Below are 23,441 nucleotides of genomic sequence, written 5' to 3'. Positions count from 1 at the left end.
CTGGAATCACTCATATACCTTCTGGTGTTACAACAGCCATCTTTTCTATTCGCATCTTTGTGATCAATCCCTCTCTACGTCAACCGCCATAATGGCAGCTCTCCGCTCTTCCTCCCGAATCCTCGGATCGGCCACCAAGGCCGCTTTCCGCCCTGCCGTCACCGTTCCTCGTCGTGGCCTGGCTACCCCTAGCGATAGGGTGCCTGCAACTAAGGAGCCTAAGATGAAGAAGTTCACCATCTATCGCTGGAACCCCGACACTCCTACCGAGAAGCCTCGCATGCAGGAGTACACTTTGGACCTCAACAAGACCGGACCCATGATGTTGGATGCTTTGATTCGCATCAAGAACGAGTTGGACCCTACCCTCACCTTCCGCAGAAGTTGCAGAGAGGGTATCTGTGGTAGCTGCGCGATGAACATCAACGGACAGAACACTCTTGCTTGTCTTTGTACGTGGCCTCAAATGTCCAGCGGCTGAGGCTTGACCTAGTCATTGTCTTAGGCCCGGAAGATGACGAATTGTAGCTAACATGACTTCCAGGCCGTATTCCTACCGAGAGCGCGTCCGATGTCAAGGTCTATCCTCTTCCTCACACCTACGTCGTCAAGGACCTTGTTCCCGACTTGACCCAGTTCTACAAGCAATATCGCTCAATCAAGCCTTACTTGCAGAGAGACACTCCTTCCCCTGATGTACGCTTATTCGCCTTTGTTGACCCAGTAGACACTAACTCTTCTTAGGGCAAGGAATACCGCCAGAGCGTCGCCGACCGAAAGAAGCTGAGCGGTCTCTATGAGTGCATTCTCTGCGCCTGCTGCTCGACCTCGTGCCCGTCTTACTGGTGGAACTCTGAGGAGTACCTTGGACCTGCTATCCTTCTCCAGTCCTACCGCTGGCTGGCCGATTCCCGTGACGAGCGCAAGGCTGAGCGTAAGGCCGCTCTCGACAACTCCATGAGCCTCTACCGTTGCCACACCATTCTTAACTGCACACGTGCCTGTCCCAAGGGTCTTAACCCCGGTAAGGCTATTGCCGAAATCAAGAAGCAGATGGCTTTTTAAGAAGCGAGCGGATGTTGTCTACGGGTTGGAGTCATAATCTTGGGCGGCGCGATATTGGCTGTATACTAGGTAGTGTGTACTTTACGAGCATGGCTGGAGTTTGAACTCCTTGGACACACTAAAAGGGGATTCTGAATTCAGGCTTTCTTTTGTTTCCGTTATTCTGCGGCTACTGATGAGAGATTACCCGTGTCCAATCGTGCTAGAACGAAATGAAGCTAGGGAGGAGTGTGACCCCAGACTGCTATGTTGGCTTATTGGTGGGGGCAAAAGGAGGCAGTAGAGAGAGAGAGAGAGAAAAATTAAGGAAGTTGCCACGTTAGAGCTGGCCAAGGAACGGCGGCTTCACGATAGATACCTGGGGTAACCTCAAAGCTATTTTCAATCATTTTTTTTTTCTTTTTTAATTACAGTTGTTCGGCACGTGCCTCGATTTTTTCGGCGCAAAGTCGCCAATTGATTATTGGTAGCACAATAAAAGTTAACCATTGAACTATCAACTAAATTCAGACAACTGATGTCGCCCGATGAAGTGTGGCAATGCAATAATCACTCGCGATGGCGACTTCCTGGTCGTGAAGTCATGGACTTGGGGCGCTCCATCAAAGGACCCAGTTCCACCCGCACCTCGGCAATGCGATTCGGCAAGAGCCGCAGCGAGAGCGAGTAGTGCTACTAAGAGCTCAGCGAGAGCAATTGAACGCAATTAATGAGGAGGAATCGATAGAAAAATGATTGTGTGAACTCGAGAATAGCCGCGTTCAATGTGACTTCAATTGACCAACATGCGCCGGCAGTATTGTTGTTCTTGCGGGTAAACATAATTCTTCAGAGCTGTTGATCAGTGAGGGCTAAGCTTTCGTCCGGTCGCCCTGATGATACCCCGGAATCGGAATTTGACGGGACTTACATGTGAACCCGGGGACGCCACACGTGGCGTTTCTGGAGTGTGGCTGCTTGGTTAACCTCGGGTTTCCGTAGTCATCACCAATCCACTTTCAGTGATTGGCTACTTGCAGTGTGGAATACTCTACAGAAACCTCTCTCAGGTCTTCCCCAGTACTTTCTCATTTCACCTGGTTGTTGACATCGACTGGAGGTAGCACCTCGTTCTGGAGACCGATCCCAATTGAAGGTGCGTAGGGAACTCTGACCCCAGGAAGCTTTACTGGCTGTTTACTAACCCACTAAGCCCCAGGCCTGATCTTTCTCTTTAGTCAACGGTTAGTGCAACCCGACCTTTCCCATTCATCCGTCCATCCACCAACCATCCATCCATCCGTTCAATATTCTCTGGCCATCGTGGTTTTTCGCCATCGCCCCTCGCAACTCGAAAATTGATACCTGCGAATACGGTGATATACTCATACTGATACACTGCAGCAGTGTTAGCATCAATCATGGCCTCCTCAATGGCGCTGAGGAGATTTGCCGCCAGACCTGCTGTAAGCTACTACCCTTTCTTGTGGCAACCCTTCATGGGAGTCTCGGTTGAACGCGAGAAGCATTCCAGCTAACAATAACCAGTTCTCGCAGGCGCGCGCATTCTCTACGACCAGACCTGCCGCGCGGGTCTTTGCGAACCGTCCTCTTCGTGCGAAGGAAGCTTCTCCCTATGTTAGCAACAAATACCCCGTGATCGACCACGAGTACGATGCTATCGTTGTTGGTGCTGGTGGTGCTGGTCTCCGTGCCGCTTTCGGTCTTGCCGAGGCTGGCTTCAACACTGCCTGCATTTCCAAGCTTTTCCCTACCAGATCTCACACTGTCGCCGCTCAGGGTGGTATCAACGCCGCTCTGGGTAACATGCACGAGGACGACTGGAGATGGCACATGTACGATACCGTCAAGGGCTCGGATTGGCTCGGTGACCAAGATGCTATTCATTACATGACCCGTGAGGCGCCTGCCTCTATTGTCGAGCTTGAGAACTACGGCTGCCCCTTCTCCAGAACCGAGGACGGCAAGATGTGAGTTGAAGTTCTTCACGGAGGATATTTGCATGTTTGCTGATGATACTTGTTGTACAGTTACCAGCGTGCTTTCGGTGGTCAGTCTCAGAAGTTCGGCAAGGGTGGCCAGGCCTACCGTTGCTGCGCTGCCGAGGATCGTACCGGCCATGCCCTTCTTCACACCCTGTACGGCCAGTCTCTCCGCCACAACACCAACTACTTCATCGAGTACTTCGCCCTCGACCTGATCATGCAAGACGGCGAGTGCCGCGGTGTCCTTGCCTACAACCAGGAGGACGGCACCCTGCACCGTTTCCTTGCTAACCACACTGTCTTGGCTACCGGTGGTTACGGCCGTGCCTACTTCTCCTGCACCTCTGCCCACACCTGCACTGGTGACGGTATGGCTATGGTCGCCCGTGCCGGCCTTCCCAACCAGGATCTCGAGTTTGTCCAGTTCCACCCTACCGGCATTTACGGTGCTGGCTGCCTGATCACTGAGGGTGCCCGTGGTGAGGGTGGTTACCTCCTCAACTCTGAGGGTGAGCGCTTCATGGAGCGTTACGCCCCTACTGCTAAGGATCTTGCCTCCCGCGACGTCGTCTCCCGTTCGATGACCATGGAGATCCGCGAGGGCCGTGGTGTTGGTGAGGAGAAGGACCACATCTTCCTGCAGCTTAGCCACTTGCCTGCTGAGGTTCTCCACGAGCGTCTGCCCGGTATCTCCGAGACCGCTGGTATCTTCGCCGGCGTCGACGTCCGCACTCAGCCCATTCCCGTCCTGCCTACCGTCCACTACAACATGGGTGGTATCCCCACGAGATACACCGGTGAGGTTATTACCGTTGATGAGCAAGGTAACGACAAGGTTGTCCCTGGTCTGTTCGCTTGCGGTGAGGCTGCTTGCGTCTCTGTCCACGGTGCTAACCGTCTCGGTGCCAACTCCCTGCTCGACTTGGTCGTCTTCGGCCGTGCCGTCTCCCACACCATCCGTGACAACTTCACCCCCGGTACCAAGCTCAAGCCTATTGAGGCTGATGCTGGTGCTGAGCACATTGAGGTTCTTGACAAGGTTCGCACGTCTGAGGGCCCCAGAACGACTGCCGATGTCCGCCTGGCTATGCAGAAGGCTATGCAGACTGAGGTCAGCGTTTTCAGAACACAAGAGTCTCTGGACGAGGGTGTTCGCAAGATGATTGAGATTGATGCTCAGTTCCCCGAGGTCGGCATCAAGGACCGCAGCATGATCTGGAACTCGGATCTTGTTGAGACCCTTGAGCTCCGCAACCTCCTGACTTGCGCGTAAGTACAGCCGTTGTGTTTAGTCGTCATGTGAGATGCTAATCAGTTTACAGTACTCAAACCGCCACCTCTGCCGCTGCCCGTAAGGAGTCTCGTGGCGCCCACGCCCGCGAGGACTACCCCGATCGTGACGATGTCAACTGGATGAAGCACACCTTGTCCTTCCAGAAGCAGCCTCACGGCAAGGTCGAGCTCGGCTACCGTGGCGTCATTGCCAACACTTTGGATGAGAACGAGTGCAAGCCTGTTCCTCCATTCAAGCGTGTGTACTAAAATGTTTGGATAGACTGGGTGTCGGGGTGTTTTGGGATGCAAACTGGAATGTCAAGACAAAGTAGCAGTGGAGGAAGAAGGGGAAGGCAATCATAATACCACGATAGTTAAAGTTAATGATCGTGGATGAAGCCGTGTGGGGGATACGTTACCTACCCTCCGGAATAGGCTGTATGGGTTTGGTACATACACCGCAGGCTTTTGGGCTTTGGCTCCGGAGTTAAAAACGTGTAAAGTAGGAGGAGAAATTCATTTTGTTTAAAGAGTACATGATTCAGATCAACCCAGCTGCCCACGTCTTTTCACCAAAATCGACCGTTTTACTAGTCAACATGCTGGTAGGGTCGCCAATGCAACTCTGAGGCTCTGCATGAGCAAATGACCTTTTGCCCTTTCTTCGGGAAACCCCCAAGAGCCTATTTTGTATGTTCCGGATGTTTGTTTGAATGTTATGGGGGCTAGACCAGAGCTTGACTTTTCTGCCAAGTTGACTCTCCTCCCACCCCTCTTCTGCGCGCCCTCGTAATCTTTGCACATCACCGCTAATAATACCCTTTTTCTTGTTCTGCATAAGCTAAGCTTCTGAAGGGTTTGCTCATTGTCCAGACTAAAGTTACCACTTCTTGTCATTGTCTGACCTTGCTTACATCCCTCACAGAGTTGTACACCGACAGATATGTCCCTAGGCTATCAGCCCCCTCCATCGTTAGTTTCTGCTTCGTTCGTTCTTATGATGCTCTTTACCTAGGCGGAAAACGAAAAGCGGCAGCCAGCCAAGACGGAAGTGGCTTTATAAATTACATCCATCTAAGCCTGTACCAGCAAGTCTCTAGAAACAAGAACAAACAGGAAGAAGACTAAGGGAACGGTGACAGGCGCTAGCATATGCAGGTGAGACAACGTCTAGATGCGGAGTCTTCGAGCCTTTTCAAATCCCAAAAACACGGTGTAAGCATTGCTATCTCTTTATCAACACTACATGATTCATGCCGCCACGATTTAATTTCATTTTTTTGCTATTCATTTTAGTTTTCACTTTTTTTTCTTACTCCTTTTGCGTCAGACATCCCATCAGGTCGTGATCCTTCATGCCGTAGGGTCCGCTGGTGGCGGCCAGGGCATGCCAATGTCGCTCTGGGTAGTTGTAGGGCAGGGAGGCGCCACAAAGGAAGGCCAAGGCTTACAGTCGGGGAAGCATCTTTTATCAATCTTAGCGTACGGGTCTCGTGGCTGCGGAACGATTCGAACTTACCCTCCGTACATCATACCGCAACTGTTGATGTAGTCGGCACAGACAGTGCGAGTGCTGCAGTTGTCCGAGGTAGATGTCGGCTCGGGAGGGAAAGTGGTTGGAGAGGGAGGTTTCGCAGTCGTCCTGGTGAAGGACTTGGTCGGCCTGGGAGGCCTAGGGCAGGGTGACATTTTTGGCTTGGTCCACGGCTTGCAAGTATCGTAACATCTATGGGTCGTCCAATATCAGCGAAACTGTTGGTTCGCATAGCAAAGAGAAAGTGACTTACCCTCCCCACCTGACAGAGGGACAGGCTGGGTTGATGCCGTCGATGCATAAGGTTTGCGGGCACTTGGTAGGAGGCTTCTTGTCGCCAGCTTCGACCTGTGGAGCGGCAGTGGCGAGGCCGGCAACGCTCACGATTGATACTAGGAACTGGCTAAGAAGCATCCTCAATTGTGATGTAAGTAAGAGTGATAATAAGTTCTGGTATATGGCGCGTGTAGTCGATGATCGAGCTTCAGGTTGGTGTTGAGTTGGTTGTGAGTCTGTTGATTTAGACTGGACATCCAGGTTGCTTTATACTCTCATGTCTGGGCCTTTGACGTTATACATCCACCAACGGAGAGTCGCCCGACTACCGACTGGAATAGCCTCCCAAGCGGGAAGACGGAGGCTAACGGAAGTGGATTTGCGAACTGTCTCGGCCACAACTAAGGATAGTTTCCTTGCCAGCTTTCAGAGAGTGGCGCTCCAATTGTTTGCACAACCGCGAGGTGGCTTTGGTTCGATATCTGCCAAGTCGTGCCTACCCTGTGCCGGTGTGTGTGCCAAGACCAAAGTGACTAGACCAGATACGATATTCTATCACACAGGGCTGTAATGGATGGAAGGGAGACAGAGCGCATGCGGACGGGGAAGAGAAGTAGCGCGCGCCGCATGAGCAGGTGAGCGGAGCAATGGGTGGCCGTTCATGATCCGCGATTGGCAATGAGGTCAAGGTCTCAGTCTTCGGCTGTTTTCGAGCGTTCCAGTCTTATCGATGCCCTATCAGATGGAGTCCATCCTGTATTGCAGAGGGTAAAAGAAAACAACAAGCACTGTAGAGAGTTACACTAGCATTGATTCTTTGTTTGTAGTACCTGTTGCTGTAAATTTTGAAGTAGATATCTTGGGCGGCGAAAATGACTACCAACAGTACGAAAGTTTTGTTTATTAAGCAAACGGCCAATTTGTTGAGTTGAACTAAAGGGGGAAAAACTAAATCATCACCAATGATCAATCCAGCAGTGGCTTGGAAAGCTGTTGGAGGTTTGTTTGGGATGAGGAAGTCGCAAGGCAGCTTAGCACAGCGGCGCATGTCCGTCTGTGGTTGGTTTGTCGCTTACACAAAAGTCTAGATGGTACGCCCCCCAGCTTCTCGTTCCTGCCAAGCCACTTGCCTCGAGGGGGCGTCGATCTGGACCCCTTACTGGCGAACGTCTTGGGAGAGTATGTAGGGACTAACAACCCTTGATATCCGAAGGGTCGCATTCGGAGGAGACACACAGGCTAGGCTAGAACGGTTTTTTTCGGTCCGTTAGTACGGAATTCTGGGTGTATAGGAAGGCTTTTGTCCTCAGCTGGGCTACATTCCGTATCTTGCTGGAACCGGTTCAATGGCGGCAGTCCTAACTGGAACCCAACTGCGGCCATGACATGACAGCTCGGGGAGGGCGACACTATAGCCCTTGTTGGCATGACCTGAGGTGTCGCGAATGCTCTCCCCCATTTGGAAGGAATGCCATCGGAGGCCTGCAAAGACCTATGCTTGAGAATAAGTTGACCGCCTAGTGGCTGACGGTTAAATGACATCAGTCCAATTACACGAGATCGGGTTTTTGTGCATATATGGACCCAGGAGGGTAGAGAAAATGAAGGGATACTTCTCTGTACGAGAGAAGCTCGCCCGGGGCCTCTAATTCCGGTTAGAAAGAAAAGAAATATTCGCAACGTGCAGGAGCTATGAATAACATTTGCTCATCAACTTCCTAGTTGGATCCCCTCTACCCAATTGGGAAAGCTTGTCCAAGACATTGGGTGTGCCTTACCTTGCCTTGAAACCTAGCAACAGCTCTTTTTCGTTCCCGCTGTCAGCTAAGACAAGGATACGACGGTGGCATTGCGGGGGGATCACCGACATGGAAGGCACATACTGGTATTGAGACATGAGGCGCTGAGTAGAACCTTGGTCGGCTAAAGTGACCTACACTATCGCCTGATGAATTCGCCCGTATTACTCCATTGCCCATGTGGCCTTGTCTCTTTTACAGCCTTCTCAGGTTTCGTATCAAAGGCGGGCGGCGCTGTCGCCAAGGACGAGGGGTGTGATCTTCGATGCGTCCACAGCGCTATTTCTGTCGATAACATCTACGTCAGCCTACCTGTGCTTGGGCCAAGACACACAAGAGGTGAAGTGTCTCGCCATGTTAACGTTTATAACGGGCATGTAGGTCTCAGTAACTTGGTCATCCGCTTAAATCTTCTACGAGCCGCGGATGCGTCGATTAAGAGGAGCGGAACACGAGGAGCGAGCTCGGCTATGACGAGTGTCAACTTACAACTACCTCCCTTCGAAAAGACCAAATAGCAGGTGATCATCACTGAAGCGTCTCTAATGGATCGGCAATCACCTCTATTTTTAGGTCGCAACAGCACGCGCATAGCAACACTCAATGACTGTATTTGTAGATTACGAGGTGAGATAGTCTTAAACCTTTAGGACTGGCTTTGTTTGAACCCATCATGGTATCGGAACCTCATCAGCACCTTTGCAGTCTCTTGACCAATGTTTGTGACGATGTTTGGATGCCAGAGACACCTCTTGCCATGTCTGGAGAGTTGCATCAGCCATGGCATAAGGTAGAAAACGTTGCACGACACCAAACCGAGGCACTTCTTCTCACAGCGCGCACGTCTAATTCATGCTACGTTGCACTATGGGCCAAAGGTCCGTTTGTCTCTCGGTTTCCCCTCGTCTGATGCATCAATCTGCGGTTCACAGCACTATTAGGTAATGTGTCAAGCAGAGGTATACGCTACCTTATTACTAGAAGATTCTTTGCGGCCCAATAGTTATCAATCTAGGACACCCACCGTGTTTAAGCCATGTGAATGGGTAACCGTCTGCGTACTAGGCAAGTCAACACTGGCAGCACGGCATCATCAACTCAAGTGACCACTCGGATTTGCTATTTTGTTTTACCCCTGAAGAACGCCGGGGCTGGTATCAATCAATGCTGTTTAATGTGAAAAAAAGTAGGCACCACGTTTGTAAAAGACAAATCCCCTTCAGCTTATTTCTTCTCCTCAAGGTATGCCTTCCAGCCCATGCTCTGAAGCTTGGCTGCCTTCTGCTCCACCTCGGAGGACATGTTGCTCATGTATTGTGCCATCTTTTGCTGGTACTCGACGTTGAAGGAGCCGAGGATCTTGACTGCTAGCAAAGCGGCGTTGGTGGAATTGTTGATGCCAACAGTAGCCACTGGGCAGCCACGAGGCATCTGCACGATACTCAATAAGCTGTCGTGGCCGTCCAGATGAGTAGCCTTGACAGGAACGCCAATAACCGGCACAGTAGTCTCAGATGCCAGCATGCCAGGGAGATGGGCAGCGCCACCAGCTAAATACTTTGTAAGTCAACGTCTAACAAGCGGTCTAAGGAGAAACATACCTGCAGCAATCAGAACTTTGATACCGCGTTGAGCGGCAGTCTTACCCAACTCCACCATGCGGTGGGGGGTGCGGTGCGCCGAAGTGATGTCCAGATCGTAGGGAACCTCAAACTTTTCAAGGATCTCAAACGCACCCTTGAGGACGTTGAGGTCCGAGTCAGATCCCATGGTGACAACTACAAGAGGCCTGTCCGGGTTACGCGAGCTAGTCTTCTTGGCGGGAGACTCCTGGAGACGGAGCTGCTCAGAGGAGGCATCGATGCGGGCTTCACGCATGTAGTTCACTTCGTTGATCAGGGGCGCAGCCAACTTCTCTAGGTTCGCACTAGGAGAGTAGGATGTGACCGTGATATGGCCAATCTTGCGAGCTGGCTTAGAAGACTTGCCGTAGAGGTGAAGGAAGATGTCCATGTTGTCATCGTACAGGGATGTGGTGAGGTCAACCAGCTCCTCGTGAGAGTCTTCACGAGCACCACCCAAGATGTTCAGCATGATGGCGCTAGAAACACGAGGCTGCAGTTTGATGGATCGCGGGAGCAAGTCCAGAATAGAATACAGCTGCGCTTTGTACTGAGACATGTACGGCACGGCCTCAATGGTCCAGTGACCGGAATTGTGAGGACGAGGAGCAACCTCGTTGACGGTGATAGTGCCTGGTAGAGTGTCAGGTCATGTTTTACTTAAGTCACTCGAAAATAACTCACCATCCTTGAGCAGGAACATCTCAACAGCAAACACACCCCTTCCCTTCAATGTCTTGACAACATCGCCAGCCACCTGGCGCGCCTTCTCACATACCTCAGCGGGGACGGTCCGGGGAGGGTAGAACACCTTGGTGCAGATGCTCTCCTCGTGGATTGTCTCGACGGCCGGGTAAGTATGGACCTTTCTCAGCTCACCGTCCTCGTCCTCAGTCCGGACGACCATAACGGCCAGTTCCATTTCGAAAGGCACCCACTTCTCAGCGTACAACGACAGCTTGCCCATTGCCTGGATAGCCGCCTCGTAATCTTGAGGCCCGTTGACTTTAAAGTTTCCACGGCCATCGTAGGAGCCTTTACGCGCCTTCAACATGAATGGGAAGCCGAAGCTCTTGTAAGCAGCCGTCAGACCTTCCGGCATGGCGGGGCCGGACTCGACAGCCATCTGCGGGGCAATGGGAAGGCCCGCCTTGGAAAAATGCTCCTTTTGTAGATACTTGTCCTGGATCAGACGCAAAGTCTGCCACGAGGGGTGAACGGGGACCTTCTTCACAGTGCCCGGAGCGGTGATGACGCCGCGGGTTGCAATCTCTTCAAGCACCTCTGTGTTAACGTGCTCGATCTCGACAGTGAGGACATCGCACATGGCGGCCAATTCTCTGATCTTGGCAGGGTCCTTGAAAGAGCCGGTGACATGGCGGCTGTTCTGGTTTGCCATCTTAGCAGGGCAGTTGGCCTCATCCAGGATGGCAATGTCGATGCCGAGGGGCCCTGCGGCCTCGCACAGCATCCTGCCAAGCTGGCCGCCTCCAAGGAGGCCGATAGTGGGCTTCTTGACCATTTTCGAAGGCGAGAAAGTGGACTTCGTGTAAGTTTTAAGAGAATTGGGACCAAGCAGAATGCGATGGTCAGAGGCAAGATGGTTAAGAGTGTTTCCCAAGGGTAGAAACGACTCATCAATCCCGCACGAACTCGGGGGGATGGAGTAAAGGTTTGACACGAAGTTTAGAGATTTTGGCCTCTTTGGGAAGGCGGTGAAAAAACACCCCGCCGTTATCGTCACAGTTGAGCCCCACCCCCACTATGGCACTGATGGGATCGATCTGGGTTATGCCATAGGGTCCCCCTGCTCCGCCAAAGAAAAATGCCGTGGTTGCGCTCTACTCGCTATAATCCTTCACTTTTAGTGGGTGCGTCGACTCACTCACCTGCTTTCCATTTCACACAGGCGAGGCTCACTACGGGTGTGAAATAGCCAGCATCATGGCGGCCGAGTTATATGATGGAACTATTTCGGATAGGATACAGTGAGTGTGGTACTAAATCATGTCTTTCATTTGTTCTTCGCCACTGAGACGCTAACTCACCTGCTCTCATGCAGTCCTCTCAAAATCTTCGATGCAGCCAAGAGCCAGGACAGGTTTCTGTATGTTTCCGCACCTATGGTGAGATACAGCAAGGTGATTCATTGTCAGATCCTTTATTAGACAGAATATTAATAGCTATTAGCTTGCATTTCGCCAAACTGTCCACGAATATGGAACCGATATCTGCTGGACACCAATGATCCTCTCCAAGGAGTTCAACCGCAACCAGTTTGCGCGTGACAGTGGTTTGTAACCATCACTTCATGCAAGCACAAATTCGTAACTAAAAAATCTCTTAAGATCTCACAATTTCAACCCGCGGCGTCCAACCGCCAACGATTGTCCAGTTTGGCTCAAATAGCCCTCTGGAGCTCGCCCGTTCATCCTCACTGGCCGCCCCCTACGTAAACGGCGTCGACCTCAATTGCGGTTGCCCCCAGTCCTGGGCTTGCGCCGAAACTCTCGGTGCCGCACTTATGGAGAAGCGCGAGCTTGTTCGTGACATGGTCCTTGAGACACGTCAACGTCTGGCTGGTGACGGCTGGCATGTCGGCAAGGAACGCGATGTTGATAGCCCGAAAGGGCGAAGTATCAGTGTCAAGATCCGGGTCCACAAGGATCTCAGGTCAGTCTCCATAGTCCTCATGACCGCTTTCATGACTTGTCATGATAAAAGATACCAACCAGTTGACCGATTTACAGAAAGACGATGGACTTCATCGACACCGTCATTGGTAATCCCCATGACCGCAACATCGACTTCCTCACCATCCACCCCCGTACCCGCCAAACAGCCTCTAGTATACCCATCAATACCGAGTCCCTCGGTATCCTCCTCCAAAAGTATGGCGATACCCTTCCCATTCTCCTCTCCGGCGATGTTTTCTCCATGGCCACCCTGCCGCTGTCTACCGTATCCAACACGCAAACGCCGTCGCAAACGCCACAGAACACAACAGCAGCCAGCGAACTCACCCCCTTCACACCGAGCGGAACCAAGCTCGCCGGGCTCATGTCTGCTCGTGGAATTCTCGCCAACCCAGCGCTCTATGCTGGCTACGAGGCTTGTCCCTGGGAGGCTGTTGAGTCTTTTATGCGTCACGTTATCCGCGCACCCATTCCTGTAAAGCTGGTACAGCATCACCTCCACGAGATGTGCGCACCAGGTATGGGGCCGGACAAGAAAGCACTGCTCAACAAGCAGGAGAGAGCCACTCTCCAAACACTGGGCAGCATGCTCGACGTGATAGATTTTATGGACGATGCGATCAACCGCAAGACGGGCAGGACGGATGGGCTTAGACGAGAACCTATAGATAGCTCAAAAATACCTGTCTCGTGACCGCGCTGGCTATATAGTTAATGTGTGATATTGCGACAGGTTTTTTTTTTTTTTTTTTTAAAGTGTGGGTGTATTAGGAAGCACGGCCGAGGTATCTCATACCTACGAAAGTGTCGCTCGCGTCATGAGTTCTGCCAGATTCCCGCCCTCCCGAACGCCATACTGTCGAGTACTTCCTAAGTTCCAGCCGTGAGCTAGGATGCTCACTTTTCAAAGCCACCTAACTTATCAACGTGCCTTATATGGTACAGTTTGGTGGTCACGGACCCGGAGTTTCAACCCCCTCTGGCCCCAGTGCCACACGCTGTAAGATTGATAGACCTCCCAAACGCCAGGTCCCTAGATAATTACAATATCCCAAACAGATGCTATTTTTAGTCCAGAACCTCTCCCTCGTCCTCGTCAGAGAGTCTCGCGCGCTTCTGATCTCGACTTTCGGTGTCTGAGTCGACCTCCTTTCGCTTACCAGGAGACGGAACTCCGTTGCCATTCGCTCTTTCTGGCTCCTTCAGGGTGGCTTGTGATCCAGACTCAGTATTTGTGACGTCATCACGGCCGTTGACGCGAGCTCTGGGACTTTGTGTTCCCCTATCGAGCTCAAACGGCGTACCTGCAGTCGAGGAGAGAGCATCTAAGCTCATCGGGTCCCTGGGTTGTCTGGTATTCTCCAAGTCAAACGCTGGTGATGGTAAGGACGGGTTTTGTTTGCGCAGTGGGTTCTCCGTGTAGAACTGTCGTACAATGTCGATTGCTCGAGCACATTTTTCCTCGTTGCCCTTCAAGGCTTTCCACCATGGCTCGCCATTGACGTCTTCTATCTTTTGTTGAGTGTGTACGCTAGCGAAGAAAATCGCGCAAATTGCAACATCGCGAGCCTCAAGCAACAAAGGGATAGAGGTCAGGCAGGCGTCGTTACAGAATGCCCAAGCTGACTGTCGAAGGTGCTTATTGTGGACAATGTCGAGCCGGCCCAGCAACTCGAACAGACGCTGGTAGGGGTTATCTACCATAAGATCGAATGTGAGAAGCTCTAGCATCAGCTCCTCATAAGCCAGAATGCTGTCTCTCCACCTCCAGTATTCTTTGCTCATCTCGTCAATCATCAGTTTCGGGTTCTTTTGCGCAACCTTGGCGACGGTGATGATTATTTCTTTTGTCTTGCGGCAATTTTCCTCTGTCTTATTCGCAAGAAACAGGGCTGTAGCTGCGATGTTCTGTTCGAATGACTCTGTTAGCTTCGGTTCCATTTGGGCTTTCTGAGTTCCTCGTTTTGACCTAGGAAGGGAAGAGTGCGCCTGACGCTTGTCAGACCCGACCTGGATCATTCCGGAAAACGTAGTAGAAAAGGCGAAAATCTCACATAATGGTGGATGCCACCCTTCTCTTCAACCATGCTGTATCGCATATAAAATCGGTGGAAGAAGACACCGGCGACCCAGAGAGTAATCTGGGGCAGATCTAGCAAGACGCCTGCTTGATAGATGAAGTTGACACCTTTCGCTCGCCGAAGCCGTTCTTCTGCTGGGGAGATTCCGTCTAAGACACTCGGAGTGCTCAGCGCCTCGTCAACAGTGAAGTACCATTGATTTGGTGGAGGACCGGATGGACTTTGCGCTCTGGAGCGCTGCGGTGATCGCGCATCTCGCTGGGATTGCGGCCTTGGCGGTGATGTTCGAGAAGAATGTGTCGGCGGGGATGGAACTGCCGGAGGGACGTCCGGGCGGCGTGAGGGAGACCTAGACTGCCGGTCTGGTCGTGGAGGCCCCGAAGGAAGATTCGGGGGCTGGTAGCCCTCTCTTGATGGCCGATAGCGATCGATACTAGCCATCGCCGCAAAGCTGTTAAGGTGAATTCAGGCGGGCGATTGGTATTATGTGTAGTGATAAGTTGATCATGGGAAAGTGCGCGGTATCGCAAAAGTCGTGATGGCGTTGGATGATGATGGAGTACCTGGATCTCGCAGATGTAGTGGATTTTGGGTCCTGTCGCGTTATCTAATCGCGAATTGAACGCCACGTGACCTTGGCAATTTAGGACCCTGCGCTCTAATGTGATAGACGTCCGTGCACTGCCCAACAGACGTTATACCAACGCTTCTGAAGCTCTCAGCTCTTGAATGCATGGGGTATCTCATTATTCTATTGGTGATGTATTCTTCAAACATCCCGTCTTTCCCTTCTCAAATTCCTTCGCCGTCATTGCGGCCCCAAAGCTTAACTGTCCGGTCATGTCCTCCACTAACAATCCATTTTCCGTCTCTACTCACGTCTACACTTGCAACCGGACCGGCATGTCCACTCAGTGTCTGAATAACGCCCCAGTTATCCGCTGAGAATATCTTGATCTTGGCGTCAAATCCTCCAGATACGAAAAAGGTACCGGCCTTTTTGGGTTGCTGCGCACCCTTCTCATCAACACCAGGAGGGTTGCCGTCGATCGGATCGTCCGTTCCCCGAAACCACCTGATATCGGACACGGCCTTTGCATGCGCTCCTAGATTTGCTGTCCTCTGCACCTTTCGGACATCCCAACACTTGACCCAGCCGTCTGCCGATCCTGACAGAACACGGTGTCCATCTGAACCCCAGTCAAGCGCGTAAATCGGCTGGATGTGCTCATCCAAGATCATGACGGTCCGACCCGATCGCAAATCCCAGATACGGCCGATACTGTCGAGGCCAGCACTAGCAAGAAGGGAGCCATCCGCATTGAAGCTGACGGCATATACACCCCTGGAGTGACCTTCCTGAAGCAATAGTTCGGCAGTCGTCTCCACGTCCCAAAGTCTCCATGTAGTGTCATCGGAAGCAGAAGCCACATACCGTCCAGAAGGATGGAACTCTACGCGAGACACGCGGGCGCTGTGTCCGGTGAGTGTTGAAAGGGGGGTGTCCTGTTTTAACGACCATAGGTGAACCACACCTTCAGCTCCTCCAGAGGCGAGGTTGACGGTGTCAGGAGAAACGTTGGAATCAGGCAAAGTCGAGCCTGGATACCACGATAGGCCACTGATCTTGTTGGTGTGTCCTCGCAGATTCATCTTCTCCTCCAAACTGGGCACCTCAATGAGCTTTAGCCCGCCTCCCCAGTTGCCCACTGCGACAATCTCCCCATTTGGCGATAACCTCGTCATGCTGACATGCCTGTCGCCGGCTGTTTGACTGCCCTGGAGCTCAAAGGCCTCCAGTCTCTCCCTGATCTGTTTTCGAAACTTGACGTGGGTGCGCAGTGGGATAGTCGACTCTGCTTTCTGGAACTGGACTCGACGTTTCGCTCGGGGAAGGGAGAATTTCGCAATGTTGATGCGCGCTTGTAACAATGCCTGACCTCCTGGCGTGTAGAACTCTTCGTCTTGCTCGTCCGCGTCTTCGTCTGCCGCGTCTTCCATCTCAATGTCCCCACTCTCAAGGCCAGCCATCTCCTGCTGGATAGCAAGAAGGTTCCTTAGACGATCTCTACGTTCGGGCTTTCCCTCTCCAAACAGTGTTATAGGCTCGCCTAGCTCTCTGAGTTTTGCGCGCACTCGATTGTCGTCGGTGGGCACAGCAATGCTGGCTGCCAGTTTCTTTCTCTCCATCTGCGCCAGAACGGCAGACGCTTTCTCAGGCGCCACGCCGGATGCCGCCGAGGGGATCTCGTAGTCATGGTCAGTAGGAATATCCTCGAGCGCGATTCCTCTGTCCTCCTCCATCGCCTCCTCGACGTAGGCCTGTCGCGACGGGTGCATCATCCTGGGCGAAACGGGGGCGTATCACAGCCCGAGTGCACAGTATCTGTAAAGAGTGGTAATGTGAGGATTTAGAAAGAGAGAAATGAGCTTTGGATTTGGGGTGGTTAAGAGCCAATGGCAGCCTGAAGAAAATGGCATGTACTGGCTGCTAAGGTACCTCCTAGCAAGCTTCCAAGTCTAGTTCACAGTTGTTGCTGGCTACGGTTCAGCCACCTCAGGTATTGAAGCTCCACCAGCAAAATTTATGGTTATGTAAGCAATAGATCCTTGTTCGGGACGACCAGAAGTGTGGATTTTATCCTTTTTTTTTTCTCCTGTTACGATACCGCCCCGCAGCTCTTCTACAGCTTACTTCGCATCATTTTACCTTGAGGTTCAAACTATGTAAATGCTTGGGCCTTGTTGTTTCGTTAGTAGTCTAGGTTTTCAATCTTTCCTCAGCATGTTGCGCGTGCTCAGTGGTCATTTCTCACATTACGAAAAACACCATCACGTGAAGACACACTTTGAATTACTTAAACCCGCTTGGAAGTCCTTCTAATCAGCATACGCTTACAATCGAGCTTTCACTTCGGTTTCCCCCAAAAGAGCTTTTCTGACATGGCCAAGTGCTATATCCATCACAGCCCCCAAACGCTTCATGGCCCGCTCGTCAATCTGATGATGTAGTACAATTCTCTTCCCGTCAAGCTTGATTTCATGCTGCTTACCCAGCTCATTCCATTCGCCTTGTTCAACGCCGCATTCTTTAAGATCTAGCCAGGCCATGTTTGTCTCGATAGGCTTGAGCAGCCTCCCCCCTCTCATTGTCCACATCCTACCTACTCTCTGTGCCATAATATGGCTGCGCTTCAGCACACCCCTACGGTCCCGGTTCCCAAGCCCAAAGTTCTCGTGAACAGCCTGCCGGGCGGCAGCAACAAGGACACCAGCTTGCCTCATGCCGCCGCCAATACTCTTTCGGATACGGCGAAGTCTCTGAATCAACTCAGACGACCCAAGCACCATGGCACCCATTGGTGCACCCAGATTCTTGCTGAAATCCAGAGTCAGAACGTCACAGCACCTCGCGAAATCGTCCAAGGTACCCGCCCCAGCTGAGACTGCTTCCCACAGGCGAGCACCGTCTATATGAACCGCAATATCATTTGCCGATGTCCACTCCTTAATTCTCTGTAATTCTGTAAGCGGAACTACCACGCCGGAGCAAGTGTTTTCCAAGCTAATGACCCTCGTGGGGCATTTATGCACGTCATCTGTCAAGACCGCGTGCTTTCTGACGTCCTCAAGGGTGAGGTAGAGGCCGTTCATGGGGCGAATCGCTTGGATCAAGGCGCCCGATAGGTGTGCAATACCACCAGCTTCCCAGTGGATGATGTGGGCGCTGGCATCGGCGATGATGGCATGAGGTGGTTGGTGCAGCAGAGAGCGAAGTGCAAGTTGGTTTGCCATGGTGCCTGAGAGCACGAATGCTGCGCTCTCGTGTCCGCATATCTTTGCCATCTCCTGCTCAAAGTTTTTCGTCGTCAGGTCCTCGCTATAGACGTCGTCATGAAGTGTCGTTCGAGTGATGGCGAAGAGCATGCCTTGGGAAGGAGTTGTGATAACATCACCTACGGCCGAAGTGTGAGAAATAGTTCAAACCCTGTTCCTCCCAGCGCACCATAGGACTCACTTCTGAAGTCGAAGGCCGAGCCAGTCTCTTGGGGCGAGCCCCAGAGGACAGAGTTATCTTCATTGTCGGACATTTTCAATTCCTGACTTGATTAGGGTGAGATATCTTCCGTATTTAGTATGACTCTTTGAGATGAGAAGCCAAACAGTACCAGATTCAGACAAGACGACCATCAATACCCGAGTTCAAGCCTCGATGCCTTTTGGCATGTGACTTGACCCTCTTGTATTATATGATCTTGGCCTGCAAGCCGCAACTTGCCCGGCCAGTTAGGCTACGTGGAAAAGAAAAGAACAAAAAGGGGGGCTTTTTTTTTTTTGATAGAATTGTGCGTCTGCTTTCGAGTTTGTCACACTAAATCGCCCCCTATGTTCTGCAGTCAGACGCATGACAATCCAATTCAAGACTATATCGCACGTCAACTGTCTTGGCTGAAGGGATCGTAAGGAACACGGATGCCTAAAGAGTCCAATGCCCAATGAGCAGTCCTATTAAAACCATTGCGTTTAACACACTTCTTCGGACTCGGCTCAGGTCTGTTAGGGATAGATCGCGAAAACAGCTAGAGGTCGCAGTCCGATTGGGCGTTACCCCCAGGGGCAACAGTCCAAGTGCTTATGGCAGATGTAACCACCAACGGTCTCACATGCAGCCTGCACTGCAATCCTTTCAATAATCTCGAAGCTAAAAAAGAAACCAGTCGCCTTGGATCGCGAGCCTTGTGGTGAGGGGTTTTACGATGAGTAAGGATTGCAAGATCCGGGTAGGGCTCAAGGGATTCTGACTACGCGAGCTGAAAGGTTGGCACTCGGGATTCCTCCTTGAACGGAGGCGATAGGGGCGAACGTGATGCGTTTCTGGGTCCCAGCACGTTTTCTGCAAGATCAACGTCGTCAACAGGCGGTGTAGAATATAAGCCATTAAGGTATGTGTGCTTTTCTCGTCAAACTAGGATGATGCAGGCCTGTTCTTTCCTTCGTTCTCATTAGATATTTCGTCCCTCCCGATCCTTAATCAGCCATCAAACGATCGAAAATCGTGAAACTGACCGGCGTTTTCTGTTCACCTCGTGTACATTCATAAAGATGACTCATCTTGAAACGTTCAGTTCCAAAGATCTCAGCTCCGAGAAAGGCAGCTACAGTGTTCATGAGACAGACGAGTCGACTACCCTCGCACGCTTTGGCGTGGAACGACGAGATGACGGGTTGATTAACTGGCGACGAGATTGCAAATCGCATCCTCGCAACTGGTCTCTGGCGAGAAAGACGTTTGATACAACGGTCATCATTCTTTTTGAACTATACACGTGAGAACCCTGCGTTTTGAGCCGCCGCCAGGTGTACACTAACACCTGTCAGCACCATCATCAGCACAACGGGCGTAAGTCAGGTCTTCATGATATGTACCAGTAATATGCAAAATCAATCTGCAGATCGGATGGGCCCGAGAGGTGTGACAGCTGGTCTTCAGGCAAAATTCGTCGCGGTTGTGCCAAATCAACGACACACCACCCCTTTTTATCACTTTACCACCAGGATCCTCATAAATGCAGACAACTCATAGGCTTCATGGTGACATTTAACGGGCTCCAACATGTGCTGATATTATCATCTAGGCTGTAGCGGCGACAGAAGCCGCACCTGAATATGGAATGAGTCGACAGGCATCTTTGATAGGCTTCACCCTCATGTAAGTGCTGAAGATCCCGCCAGCTTACCTATAATCCAACTAAAGCAGGTACCAACTTGGCCAAGCAGTGGGTGGTTTTTTGATTCCCCCATTTTCAGAGCTCTTCGGCCGTCGTCTCCCTTATCTGGTATCCTGCGCCGCGTTCTGTATTTTTAGCCTCCTCACAGGTGTAGTACACCACACGGCAGCAGTATACGTAGGCCGTTTCGTCGCAGGTATTGCATCAGCTGTCCCGTCCGTGGTGATAGCCGGCAGTGTGGAGGACATGTTCAATACTAAACGTCGAGTTTGGATCATCGTTCTGTGGAACGCAGGGACGACGGTCGGCCTATGCTTTGGACCCATTTACGCCGCTTACATCTCAGAGGCAGTGGGATGGCGATGGATCTTTTACAGCGCAGCAATTGTCACTGGCGTTTTGTTCGTATCCCTCTTTGGCATCAAAGAGAGCAGGCCCAGTCTTCTGCTGGGTCATATCGTTCAACGAATGGGCGAGCAGACGAGCATTCAAGACCTGAACTGGCACAACCCTGACGAGGCCCCTGACTTCAGGGCGCTGGTTCAAATCAGTGTAGTCAGACCGGGAAGGATCTTACTCACCGAGCCCTTGGTTATCATGGTTGCGCTAATCTCGGCATCGTCGTGGGGGATGATATACTTGTTCACCGAGTCACTCACCGTGGTCTACATTTCCCTTGGGTTTACCAAGACTCAGGCTTCACTCCCATTTCTTGCTATTGCTGTCGGGGTCATCTTCACTTTTCTACCTCGTCTCTGGGATATGAAGATTGTTAAAGATCGGCAGCGCAAACAGATTCCTGTCCAACCGTAAGACTTAACCTGGTCAACTCATGGCGCCCCTTCAAAACCAAAATGCTGACTTGCAGTATCAGTGAGGATAAAATCATCGGCTTCGCCTTCGCAGCGCCTGCTCAAGCCATTGGTTTAGCGTGGTTCGCGTGGACCATTCCACCGTTGATTGAAGACGTTCACTGGATGGTTCCCACGGCGGCGTTGGTTTTTGTAGGATTTGCGGTTAACGAGACGGCCCATACACTTAGTGGCTACCTTGCAGACTCCTATCTGCTGTACTCGGCGTCAGCGTTCTCGGGCCTTGCCTTCGTACGCGCCGTCGCGTCAGGGTTGATGCCACTCATCGCACACGAAATGTATGCTGGCTTAAACGCCAATCATGCAGGTACAATACTCGCGGCGTTGGCTGCTGCATTCTGTGTGACGCCCTGGCTATTCTTCCGGTTCAGCAAACGGTTGAGGCAGAAAAGTCCCTTTGCGAGATTCAGTCTCGAGACGCATTACAGGACGAATGTGGAAGCGAACTGAAGCCGGATGCTTGAGTTGCCGACGATTGGGAGGATGGCCAGGGGAGGCGAGAGTACAAAAAAGGTGATAATGGTCATAGTATCGTGGCAGTCCCTGGCCATGGAGCAGGAACACTCTTAGTTTGGTGGCTTATTTAATCAAGCCTGTGTGACGTTGCGAGAGCGGTTCGTGTTCCAAGTTTCAGCAGGGTTAGTAGCGGGAAATCACAGCACCTTATTCAGTGGGAACAGGTGGAGAATTTGTGTTCGTGGTTTGCTGCCACGAACATGTGGTTATTCTTAATGACCGAATCTGCGTCCATCCACACACGCAGTGATGTTGGTTTGGCCAGCAACATGAAAGCTGTAACATGCCAAAAAAAAAAAAAAAAAAAAAAAAAAAAAGCACCAGGAAAGTTGATGAGTGAGATTACAAGTCACATTAGCAAGTTATTGGTTAACAATGAGGGACCAGCGTCCGGACCATCCTTTTGCCAAACCTGACTAAGACACCATCCGGGACAGCGTCGCAATTTGCATTCCATGTTTCTGGGCTCTGTCCTCTCCGAGACATGCTTCAGAAACATTTCTTCTCCCTCTGATGTCTCCCATGTCTCCCCTAGTGAGGTCCTTTGTTCAAACGTCAATGCACAACGATTAGCATTCCTATCGAAGCACTGTAAGTGTACACTATTGTTGATATTCCATCACGCAGTTGAGAACCAAGCCAAACTTTTGTTTTTAATTTCTTGGTGATACAATTGGTTAGGGAGGGGCATAAAAATAGCAAATTTCAGGCAAAATTAGCGACCGCCGACGCTATTATGTACGTGTTTGATAATGGATAAGACCGTTGTCAGACCACCCAGGCACGGGGCACCCCACAGTCGGTGACAACCCAGGGACGTCATCAACATCGTTCTGCCCCTTTCTCCCGACAAATTTTCCCCGTTTAAGGGGCGAGACAAACCGTACGCAGTCCGGAAGAGAGAGCGAGGTAAGGTGGCCTCTTCAACAGGGCACTTGTAGATCAAGTCGTTGGAGGGATTCCGACTGTTACATTATGCAGTATCTCACAGAAAGAGACCACCCCGCTCCGCAGATGCCGTCGGCTGCTTCTGGAAATAAGCAGGGTTACATTAATGGTACCGCTGCTACCCGGGGCTACAATACGGATGAGGCAGGCGGAGATAAAATATACAAAGAATCAGGTTATACAAGGCCTACTGAGTCGATATGTTAGTGGAAAGAGAGTACCTTCCGGACACTGTGAAATCAACGAGCAGGTACTCCGTACTCCGTTGTAGCGAGTAAAATGGCAGGCACAAAGCCCCGCGACCACCAACAAAAGCCCAGAAAATTTGGGCTGACTTGAACAGGGCAAAGGCCACAACAGCCCCTGCGCCTGCCCAATCAGAGAACCTGAAATGAAGACCCAGCGCGGGTGGTGCCCAAATTTTTGGCTTCCGCCGCCAATCCTCCCCTCCAGGCCGCCCACGCCCGCTGCCCACTCTCATGTGAAGGAAAAGTCACTCGCAGGCTGACATGGCCTAGCAATCTGGTTGGTTGGTTCCTGCCCCAGACCCAGGACAAGGTACTTTGTCTGCAGTGGTGGCCTGTCCCGTCCCAAGCCCCGGGCCCGGTAAGGAATGGCCTGGGCGGGCAAGCGGGCTGAATTTTCTTGAATTTCTCCCGCAGCCCTGTTTCGAACTTTCCTCCTTTCCCTTTTCCTCTCCCTTCAACACCACCATTTTGGTGAAAACTTATTCACTTACAGACCACGAACCGCATAGAACGACCAACCACCAATGCATAGTAAAAAAGGGTCATACGACAACTCCAGCTCATGCTTCAAGCGACAGATGCGCACCCCGAGCCACAAGAAACTCCAGCGAAACTACGAATCCGAGCCCCGCGCAGATCCCGAGCGACGACGAGGCACCCTCCTTGTGCTTCCTATCTAAACCTATAACGAAAGTGAAGGCCATCGCCAGTTTCGGGCGCGAACGGGAAGCCCACGCGCGCCCCTCGTTTACGGGCAACATTCACTATTACAAGGAGAGACCTCCCTAAACCCTC

The 23,441-nt window shown here is 51.6% G+C and overlaps 7 protein-coding genes across 7 annotated transcripts; 4 read left to right on the top strand and 3 right to left on the bottom strand.

Annotated features, from left to right (window-relative positions):
- Nucleotides 1-91: 91 nt before the first annotated feature.
- Nucleotides 92-1,065, top strand: CTRU02_205503 (succinate dehydrogenase iron-sulfur protein; the record flags this gene model as incomplete). The annotated part of the gene is made up of 3 exons (XM_036722801.1): nucleotides 92-452; nucleotides 545-696; nucleotides 745-1,065. The coding sequence occupies 3 exons, from the start codon at nucleotides 92-94 to the stop codon at nucleotides 1,063-1,065; spliced, it is 834 nt and encodes a 277-aa protein (XP_036585698.1).
- A 1,400-nt stretch (nucleotides 1,066-2,465) lies between these two features.
- On the top strand, nucleotides 2,466-4,323 carry CTRU02_205502 (succinate dehydrogenase; the record flags this gene model as incomplete). The annotated part of the gene is made up of 3 exons (XM_036722800.2): nucleotides 2,466-2,510; nucleotides 2,593-3,035; nucleotides 3,096-4,323. The coding sequence occupies 3 exons, from the start codon at nucleotides 2,466-2,468 to the stop codon at nucleotides 4,321-4,323; spliced, it is 1,716 nt and encodes a 571-aa protein (XP_036585697.2).
- A 1,355-nt stretch (nucleotides 4,324-5,678) lies between these two features.
- On the bottom strand, nucleotides 5,679-6,273 carry CTRU02_205501 (uncharacterized protein; the record flags this gene model as incomplete). The annotated part of the gene is made up of 3 exons (XM_036722799.1): nucleotides 5,679-5,790; nucleotides 5,845-6,051; nucleotides 6,113-6,273. The coding sequence occupies 3 exons, from the start codon at nucleotides 6,271-6,273 to the stop codon at nucleotides 5,679-5,681; spliced, it is 480 nt and encodes a 159-aa protein (XP_036585696.1).
- Nucleotides 6,274-9,158: 2,885 nt separating this feature from the next.
- On the bottom strand, nucleotides 9,159-11,078 carry CTRU02_205500 (phosphoribosylaminoimidazole carboxylase; the record flags this gene model as incomplete). The annotated part of the gene is made up of 3 exons (XM_036722798.1): nucleotides 9,159-9,484; nucleotides 9,536-10,189; nucleotides 10,241-11,078. The coding sequence occupies 3 exons, from the start codon at nucleotides 11,076-11,078 to the stop codon at nucleotides 9,159-9,161; spliced, it is 1,818 nt and encodes a 605-aa protein (XP_036585695.1).
- A 422-nt stretch (nucleotides 11,079-11,500) lies between these two features.
- CTRU02_205499 (tRNA-dihydrouridine synthase 4) lies at nucleotides 11,501-12,946 on the top strand (the record flags this gene model as incomplete). Its single annotated transcript, XM_036722797.1, has 5 exons — nucleotides 11,501-11,544; nucleotides 11,619-11,697; nucleotides 11,747-11,849; nucleotides 11,905-12,229; nucleotides 12,307-12,946. The coding sequence occupies 5 exons, from the start codon at nucleotides 11,501-11,503 to the stop codon at nucleotides 12,944-12,946; spliced, it is 1,191 nt and encodes a 396-aa protein (XP_036585694.1).
- Nucleotides 12,947-13,320: 374 nt separating this feature from the next.
- Nucleotides 13,321-18,424, bottom strand: CTRU02_205498 (u4 u6 small nuclear ribonucleoprotein prp4; the record flags this gene model as incomplete). The annotated part of the gene is made up of 6 exons (XM_070204565.1): nucleotides 13,321-14,160; nucleotides 14,307-14,393; nucleotides 14,527-14,682; nucleotides 15,213-16,655; nucleotides 17,502-18,289; nucleotides 18,352-18,424. 6 exons carry the CDS (start codon nucleotides 18,422-18,424, stop codon nucleotides 13,321-13,323), a joined length of 3,387 nt encoding a protein of 1,128 aa, XP_070061669.1.
- A 1,012-nt stretch (nucleotides 18,425-19,436) lies between these two features.
- CTRU02_205497 (MFS multidrug transporter) lies at nucleotides 19,437-21,384 on the top strand (the record flags this gene model as incomplete). Its single annotated transcript, XM_070204564.1, has 5 exons — nucleotides 19,437-19,660; nucleotides 19,713-19,734; nucleotides 19,970-20,043; nucleotides 20,092-20,871; nucleotides 20,931-21,384. The coding sequence occupies 5 exons, from the start codon at nucleotides 19,437-19,439 to the stop codon at nucleotides 21,382-21,384; spliced, it is 1,554 nt and encodes a 517-aa protein (XP_070061668.1).
- Nucleotides 21,385-23,441: the final 2,057 nt, after the last annotated feature.

The sequence above is a fragment of the Colletotrichum truncatum genome (assembly GCF_014235925.2).
Source record: "Colletotrichum truncatum strain CMES1059 chromosome Unknown Contig_0003, whole genome shotgun sequence".
NCBI classification, from domain to species: Eukaryota; Fungi; Ascomycota; class Sordariomycetes; order Glomerellales; family Glomerellaceae; genus Colletotrichum; species Colletotrichum truncatum.
This window is presented reverse-complemented; position numbering and strand designations above follow the sequence as displayed.